General features: G+C 33.7%; 1 protein-coding gene across 1 annotated transcript in view; it reads left to right on the forward strand.

Moving 5' to 3' along the window:
• Window positions 1-9,555, forward strand: part of LOC145269674 (TPR and ankyrin repeat-containing protein 1-like) — a 199,491-nt gene that overhangs the window by 182,735 nt on the left and 7,201 nt on the right. Inside the window, exon 30 of the mRNA XM_080125382.1 lies at window positions 1,322-3,753. Within this exon, the coding sequence (XP_079981508.1) occupies window positions 1,322-3,753 (2,432 nt within the window). The remainder of the gene's footprint in view (window positions 1-1,321; window positions 3,754-9,555) is intronic.

The following is a 9,555-nucleotide window of genomic DNA, read 5'->3' on the forward strand; positions in this document are numbered from 1 at the left end:
CCCGTATGTCAAATCAGAAAAGCTATTGAAATGGGCCATAAAAATGACAATCTATTCATCTTGAGTGGCTTTTAGCCTTAATATTTGACGACTTTTGTATTTTTTTTATCTACTAGCAGTATCTTGGGGTTCTACTGTATTAAAAATAACTGACTAAAAAAAAAAAACTTGAATGTCTGAATACCCGCTATCTAAAACTGCGAATGTTTAGACTCAAAATTGGCTGAATAGTTTGCTAGAGACTTTAATGGTCAAATCTTTTGAACTTTGACCCCTTGGTAGCCAATTTTTCGGCCAGAAACCACTGAAAAAGCTTGCATTATGTCTGAATACACTTTATGTAGAATTTCAAATGTTTAGACCTAAAATTAGCTGAGGTCAAATTTTTTAAACTTTGACCAATTAACATGTTTTGTGCTCAAATCAAGTTAGTTTGATTCATGTCCAAGGAACCTACATCTAAAACTTCAAGTGTTTAGATCCCAAATTGGCAGAGTAGTTTAGTAGTTTTCAAAGGTATGTCAAATCATTGAACTTTGACCTCTTGACAGCTAAATTCTGACCGAAAACAGATTAAAATGATTTTCCAAATCTCAATACCCTTGTTTTTTTCATGTTCCTTTCTTAGATTTTTTTTTTTTACAAACTATAAAGCAGTGAATACGAGCGAATCAAATTCATTCCAGATCTGAAAAAATATGAATAAAAATAAATGCGTAAACAATTTTTTTTTAACTTGGATATTTGATCTTATTTTTTCAATTTATGAAATAAAAATCTGTGTGGACTTTTTTAATATTGCCGGCGTAATACTAACAAGATTTTAATTTGAATTAATTTTATTTGCTTATTTAACAAATTTTAATAAAAAAAAAATCAAGATTTATCGTTTGTATCTAATTTGTTAATCGTATTATGTACAGGCCACTAAACTGCGGTTTTACCAAATTTTCAACCTAATAACATTTGGTTTATGATTAGATATAAATACCCCTTAAGTACTTCCCCCTCCGATAAAAATGTTAGATTCTATTTTTTTTTTTTTTTTTTTTTTTTTTGGTTGTTGGGGTTAAGAGTGAAAATTTCAAACTATTAAAAAAAAATAAAAAATTGATTAGAATTTAGAGTGGGAGATCAGTGTCGTGTAATGTCAAATGATCCCTCAATATGAGAGTATCTTTAGCATTTGTCATCAAAATAACAATAAAAATTAAATGCTTAAACCATTTTTTTTTAAAATAACTGGGACATTTTTGCTTTATGAAATAAAAATCTGTTTTTGAAAATTTAGTTTCATTTCCTCTTTTTTTTTTTTTTTTAGGTGCTTTACAATCTGCAAATATTCTCATAGAACACATTCAGCAGAACGAGATAGATGACATGGGTGATATCGTGAAAGCTATTGAAATGGGCTATAAGCTTCTAAACGACTTAAGATATACGGCCCCTACAGTCAGTCTTCCACTGCGGGAATGCCTAGAGCATTTTGGATTTCATATACTTAACAACCTAACCGTGTGCGTCTATCCACAACTTCAGCCACTAGTCAGCATCCAATTAGAACCAATGTCTATCACGGATTCTTCATCTCAGCATCCCATCAAAGAAATAAAACAAAAACTACATCAACATCTTCTGAAAGTGATTGAAAACTTGTTTGCAAATGTGCGGACGACTTACATGATGCGTCTTATCCAATCCATACAATGCCCGGTCTATATAGCTGGTCATGAATGCCAAATTGTGGAGGAATGTTTTTGCGCCCTCAGAAAAATTAAGGTCACTTGTAAAAACCAAGATTCTATATGTTTGCACAGTCATGAATCCTATTCTTACGACGCCTTCAATAATACGATAAAACTCACGCAAATAATAATGCTGATGGATCATGAATTAATTGACCAAGTCAATAAAGAAGATCTTGCTTTAATGAAGCAAGTCGAACTCATGATGGGCGGGAATGTGTATATGTTAGGTAAATTGTTGGTGAAACTTCTAATACCAATTGCCGGTAATGCTTTGCCATTAACGCACAGTCAATTCCAATCTCTAAAGAAAAGGTTTTCTTTATTTCCTAAATGTTCAAAATATATCAGGAATTATCTGTTTGCAATGTGGAAACGCATTAGGTCTAGGAGCCGTGCTGTTTCGGACTTCTTTTTGGAGAGCAAGATGTTGATTGATCTATTTGGGTTGAATACCTCTGTAGAACGTTGGATGAAAGAATTATGCCAATCCACAAATTGCGTTAATCTAAATCAAGGCCCTGGAATCCTAATACCCTGTGACGGTTTTAACGTTTGTGTCTACGAGCGATTCATTGAATCTCTCATCCAGTTGTATGAGAGATCTGACCCATTTGAATCTTTGATAAAATTCACAAAATACACAGGACTTTTAATGCGGAAGGCCATCGTCTTACCCAATTTGGATATTTTGTTATTTTGGTGCGAGATCTTTGTTGTTATTGCTTTGACGTTAGTTTTAAAAAACCAAAAAGAAATAATTTCTTACCTTCCAGAGAGTTATCTGATTCAGTCGCAGTTTGTCGATTGTCTGCAACAAAATGTTACATTTTCTTTCCAAACTGCAATAGCAATAAGCAAACCTCTTTATGGTCATTTTATGACGACCTTGTTTAACCGGATTGAAAAATTAGTGCATCTCTTGTGCAACCAGAAGATTCTTCAGGTGGCACTAAAAGACCGATATGTGAAATCGGGGGTTACTGAACGCTATCTTGTCATTGGCCTTCTTTTATTGAGCAACATTAACAGAGGAATCCCGGAACACTTGTTACCTGAGATTCGCCATGCCTTAAATAGTCTTTCTATATCCAATGTAATGGCACCAAGATTGAAAGAATCTCTTTCCAAACTCCACAAAATAAAAGGATCTCTAGACACTGTGCTGATATTAAATGAGCTACTACAGAAAAGAGGAGACTCTCTCGGTCAGTATTATTGGAATTTTAACATCCAAACTGGTCAAGGCCTACAATGTTGTTTTCTTGCTAATGCAACGAGCAGTTTAAATTCCTTGAACTTTGAAGAGACAATGGAAAAACAAACGCAAGATGACGAATATTACTCTGAAGAAGAAGATGAAGATGGTTTTACTGAATCTGAGTTATCTCAAGCAAGGGAGGCTGCGAAGAAATTTGAAGCGGTTCACATCATATCACGAGCATATCGCACATACAAATGCCGCACGTTATTGAAGCAACTCGTTTTCAATGTTTCCAATGAAATTGCCAAGGAATCGGGAAATCAGGTGGATTATTTCACTGACATAAAACTAAGTGAAACAGGCTGTAATATCTGCGGCCAGTTGTTCATCTCTATGCCTCCGTTGCAACCGGAAATAATCGTGGAAGATGCACCCAAAGAGGGCGGACATTCTAGCCAGGTGGAAGAATATAACACAAGGAAATCGGAAATGGAAAAACACAAAACTTTATATTCTCACAAAGAGAATGAGGTTTGCTTCCAACTTGGCGTGCTGAAATATCGGCAAGAATTTGTACCGATTTTGAAGAGAGCGCAGGAGATACAATTAAACGACGAACCAAAAAATAATCCCGAGATTGAATTTTTCTCTGAACAACTTAATAAAACTATTAAAAAACTTGAAGACGAAACGCGAAAGATGTGTAAGAAAGCTTGCTGGAAAGACTTTCCTAATTTGCATTCCATACTAAACGAAGTGAAAGCTGCTTCGGACAATCTTGATAAGAAACTCGCAATTCAACAGGTATGTTTTACTTTGATCTCTAAATATGCCCCCCCCCTACTTTTTTATTTTATTTCAGCAAGAAATCAGATAATTCTGAGTTCCTTCAGCTATAACCGAAACAATTCAACAGGTATGTTTTATTTTAATCTCTATGTACTTTTTTGTTTTTTTGTAGCAAGCCCTTCTTGCTAAAAAAGCCCCTCCTAAACCTCTGACAGCTTTTATAGCAAGAAATCTTCCTTTTTTTTTTTTTTTTTTTAGCAAGAAACCGTTTTATTTGTTTCTGTTTATTTTAGCAAAAAAAGTTATTTTTGTTTTCAGCAGGAATTGGCTTTTTATTTAGCAGGAATTGGCTTTTTATTTAGCAGGAATCGGCTTTTTATTAAGCAGGAATCGGCTTTTTATTAAGCAGGAATCGGCTTTTTATTAAGCAGGAATCGGCTTTTTATTAAGCAGGAATCGGCTTTTTATTAAGCAGGAATCGGCTTTTTATTAAGCAGGAATCAGCTTTTTATTAAGCAGGAATCGGCTTTTTATTTAGCAGGAATCGGCTTTTTATTTAGCAGGAATCGGCTTTTTATTTAGCAGGAATCGGCTTTTTATTTAGCAGGAATCGGCTTTTTTGATTTATATCAAGAAATCGGCTGTCTTAATTTATAGCAAGAAATCGGCTGTCTTAATTTATAGCAAGAAATCGGCTGTCTTAATTTATAGCAAGAAATCGGCTTTTTTAATTTATAGCAAGAAATCGGCTTTTTTAATTTATAGCAAGAAATCGGCTTTTTTAATTTATAGCAAGAAATCGGCTTTTTTAATTTATAGCAAGAAATCGGCTTTTTTAATTTATAGCAAGAAATCGGCTTTTTTAATTTATAGCAAGAAATCGGCTGTCTTAATTTATAGCAAGAAATCGGCTGTCTTAATTTATAGCAAGAAATCGGCTGTCTTAATTTATAGCAAGAAATCGGCTGTCTTAATTTATAGCAAGAAATCGGCTGTCTTAATTTATAGCAAGAAATCGGCTGTCTTAATTTATAGCAAGAAATCGGCTGTCTTAATTTATAGCAAGAAATCGGCTGTCTTAATTTATAGCAAGAAATCGGCTGTCTTAATTTATAGCAAGAAATCGGCTGTCTTAATTTATAGCAAGAAATCGGCTGTCTTAATTTATAGCAAGAAATCGGCTGTCTTAATTTATAGCAAGAAATCGGCTGTCTTAATTTATAGCAAGAAATCGGCTGTCTTAATTTATAGCAAGAAATCGGCTGTCTTAATTTATAGCAAGAAATCGGCTGTCTTAATTTATAGCAAGAAATCGGCTGTCTTAATTTATAGCAAGAAATCGGCTGTCTTAATTTATAGCAAGAAATCGGCTGTCTTAATTTATAGCAAGAAATCGGCTGTCTTAATTTATAGCAAGAAATCGGCTGTCTTAATTTATAGCAAGAAATCGGCTGTCTTAATTTATAGCAAGAAATCGGCTGTCTTAATTTATAGCAAGAAATCGGCTGTCTTAATTTATAGCAAGAAATCGGCTGTCTTAATTTATAGCAAGAAATCGGCTGTCTTAATTTATAGCAAGAAATCGGCTGTCTTAATTTATAGCAAGAAATCGGCTGTCTTAATTTATAGCAAGAAATCGGCTGTCTTAATTTATAGCAAGAAATCGGCTGTCTTAATTTATAGCAAGAAATCGGCTGTCTTAATTTATAGCAAGAAATCGGCTGTCTTAATTTATAGCAAGAAATCGGCTGTCTTAATTTATAGCAAGAAATCGGCTGTCTTAATTTATAGCAAGAAATCGGCTGTCTTAATTTATAGCAAGAAATCGGCTGTCTTAATTTATAGCAAGAAATCGGCTGTCTTAATTTATAGCAAGAAATCGGCTGTCTTAATTTATAGCAAGAAATCGGCTTTTTTAATTTATAGCAAGAAATCGGCTTTTTTAATTTATAGCAAGAAATCGGCTTTTTTAATTTATAGCAAGAAATCGGCTTTTTTAATTTATAGCAAGAAATCGGCTGTCTTAATTTATAGCAAGAAATCGGCTGTCTTAATTTATAGCAAGAAATCGGCTGTCTTAATTTATAGCAAGAAATCGGCTGTCTTAATTTATAGCAAGAAATCGGCTGTCTTAATTTATAGCAAGAAATCGGCTGTCTTAATTTATAGCAAGAAATCGGCTGTCTTAATTTATAGCAAGAAATCGGCTGTCTTAATTTATAGCAAGAAATCGGCTGTCTTAATTTATAGCAAGAAATCGGCTGTCTTAATTTATAGCAAGAAATCGGCTGTCTTAATTTATAGCAAGAAATCGGCTGTCTTAATTTATAGCAAGAAATCGGCTGTCTTAATTTATAGCAAGAAATCGGCTGTCTTAATTTATAGCAAGAAATCGGCTGTCTTAATTTATAGCAAGAAATCGGCTGTCTTAATTTATAGCAAGAAATCGGCTGTCTTAATTTATAGCAAGAAATCGGCTGTCTTAATTTATAGCAAGAAATCGGCTGTCTTAATTTATAGCAAGAAATCGGCTGTCTTAATTTATAGCAAGAAATCGGCTGTCTTAATTTATAGCAAGAAATCGGCTGTCTTAATTTATAGCAAGAAATCGGCTGTCTTAATTTATAGCAAGAAATCGGCTGTCTTAATTTATAGCAAGAAATCGGCTGTCTTAATTTATAGCAAGAAATCGGCTGTCTTAATTTATAGCAAGAAATCGGCTGTCTTAATTTATAGCAAGAAATCGGCTGTCTTAATTTATAGCAAGAAATCGGCTGTCTTAATTTATAGCAAGAAATCGGCTGTCTTAATTTATAGCAAGAAATCGGCTGTCTTAATTTATAGCAAGAAATCGGCTGTCTTAATTTATAGCAAGAAATCGGCTGTCTTAATTTATAGCAAGAAATCGGCTGTCTTAATTTATAGCAAGAAATCGGCTGTCTTAATTTATAGCAAGAAATCGGCTGTCTTAATTTATAGCAAGAAATCGGCTGTCTTAATTTATAGCAAGAAATCGGCTGTCTTAATTTATAGCAAGAAATCGGCTGTCTTAATTTATAGCAAGAAATCGGCTGCCTTAATTTATAGCAAGAAATCGGCTGCCTTAATTTATAGCAAGAAATCGGCTGCCTTAATTTATAGCAAGAAATCGGCTGCCTTAATTTATAGCAAGAAATCGGCTGCCTTAATTTATAGCAAGAAATCGGCTGCCTTAATTTATAGCAAGAAATCGGCTGCCTTAATTTATAGCAAGAAATCGGCTGCCTTAATTTATAGCAAGAAATCGGCTGTCTTAATTTATAGCAAGAAATCGGCTGTCTTAATTTATAGCAAGAAATCGGCTGTCTTAATTTATAGCAAGAAATCGGCTGTCTTAATTTATAGCAAGAAATCGGCTGTCTTAATTTATAGCAAGAAATCGGCTGTCTTAATTTATAGCAAGAAATCGGCTGTCTTAATTTATAGCAAGAAATCGGCTGTCTTAATTTATAGCAAGAAATCGGCTGTCTTAATTTATAGCAAGAAATCGGCTGTCTTAATTTATAGCAAGAAATCGGCTGTCTTAATTTATAGCAAGAAATCGGCTGTCTTAATTTATAGCAAGAAATCGGCTGTCTTAATTTATAGCAAGAAATCGGCTGTCTTAATTTATAGCAAGAAATCGGCTGTCTTAATTTATAGCAAGAAATCGGCTGTCTTAATTTATAGCAAGAAATCGGCTGTCTTAATTTATAGCAAGAAATCGGCTGTCTTAATTTATAGCAAGAAATCGGCTGTCTTAATTTATAGCAAGAAATCGGCTGTCTTAATTTATAGCAAGAAATCGGCTGTCTTAATTTATAGCAAGAAATCGGCTGTCTTAATTTATAGCAAGAAATCGGCTGTCTTAATTTATAGCAAGAAATCGGCTGTCTTAATTTATAGCAAGAAATCGGCTGTCTTAATTTATAGCAAGAAATCGGCTGTCTTAATTTATAGCAAGAAATCGGCTGTCTTAATTTATAGCAAGAAATCGGCTGTCTTAATTTATAGCAAGAAATCGGCTGTCTTAATTTATAGCAAGAAATCGGCTGCCTTAATTTATAGCAAGAAATCGGCTGCCTTAATTTATAGCAAGAAATCGGCTGCCTTAATTTATAGCAAGAAATCGGCTGCCTTAATTTATAGCAAGAAATCGGCTGCCTTAATTTATAGCAAGAAATCGGCTGCCTTAATTTATAGCAAGAAATCGGCTGCCTTAATTTATAGCAAGAAATCGGCTGCCTTAATTTATAGCAAGAAATCGGCTGCCTTAATTTATAGCAAGAAATCGGCTGCCTTAATTTATAGCAAGAAATCGGCTGCCTTAATTTATAGCAAGAAATCGGCTGTCTTAATTTATAGCAAGAAATCGGCTGTCTTAATTTATAGCAAGAAATCGGCTGTCTTAATTTATAGCAAGAAATCGGCTGTCTTAATTTATAGCAAGAAATCGGCTGTCTTAATTTATAGCAAGAAATCGGCTGTCTTAATTTATAGCAAGAAATCGGCTGTCTTAATTTATAGCAAGAAATCGGCTGTCTTAATTTATAGCAAGAAATCGGCTGTCTTAATTTATAGCAAGAAATCGGCTGTCTTAATTTATAGCAAGAAATCGGCTGTCTTAATTTATAGCAAGAAATCGGCTGTCTTAATTTATAGCAAGAAATCGGCTGTCTTAATTTATAGCAAGAAATCGGCTGTCTTAATTTATAGCAAGAAATCGGCTGTCTTAATTTATAGCAAGAAATCGGCTGTCTTAATTTATAGCAAGAAATCGGCTGTCTTAATTTATAGCAAGAAATCGGCTGTCTTAATTTATAGCAAGAAATCGGCTGTCTTAATTTATAGCAAGAAATCGGCTGTCTTAATTTATAGCAAGAAATCGGCTGTCTTAATTTATAGCAAGAAATCGGCTGTCTTAATTTATAGCAAGAAATCGGCTGTCTTAATTTATAGCAAGAAATCGGCTGTCTTAATTTATAGCAAGAAATCGGCTGTCTTAATTTATAGCAAGAAATCGGCTGTCTTAATTTATAGCAAGAAATCGGCTGTCTTAATTTATAGCAAGAAATCGGCTGTCTTAATTTATAGCAAGAAATCGGCTGTCTTAATTTATAGCAAGAAATCGGCTGTCTTAATTTATAGCAAGAAATCGGCTGTCTTAATTTATAGCAAGAAATCGGCTGTCTTAATTTATAGCAAGAAATCGGCTGTCTTAATTTATAGCAAGAAATCGGCTGTCTTAATTTATAGCAAGAAATCGGCTGTCTTAATTTATAGCAAGAAATCGGCTGTCTTAATTTATAGCAAGAAATCGGCTGTCTTAATTTATAGCAAGAAATCGGCTGTCTTAATTTATAGCAAGAAATCGGCTGTCTTAATTTATAGCAAGAAATCGGCTGTCTTAATTTATAGCAAGAAATCGGCTGTCTTAATTTATAGCAAGAAATCGGCTGTCTTAATTTATAGCAAGAAATCGGCTGTCTTAATTTATAGCAAGAAATCGGCTGTCTTAATTTATAGCAAGAAATCGGCTGTCTTAATTTATAGCAAGAAATCGGCTGTCTTAATTTATAGCAAGAAATCGGCTGTCTTAATTTATAGCAAGAAATCGGCTGTCTTAATTTATAGCAAGAAATCGGCTGTCTTAATTTATAGCAAGAAATCGGCTGTCTTAATTTATAGCAAGAAATCGGCTGTCTTAATTTATAGCAAGAAATCGGCTGTCTTAATTTATAGCAAGAAATCGGCTGTCTTAATTTATAGCAAGAAATCGGCTGTCTTAATTTATAGCAA

Source organism: Euprymna scolopes, chromosome 45 (assembly GCF_053919585.1).
Source record: "Euprymna scolopes isolate OS-2025 chromosome 45, ASM5391958v1, whole genome shotgun sequence".
NCBI lineage: Eukaryota > Metazoa > Mollusca > Cephalopoda > Sepiida > Sepiolidae > Euprymna > Euprymna scolopes.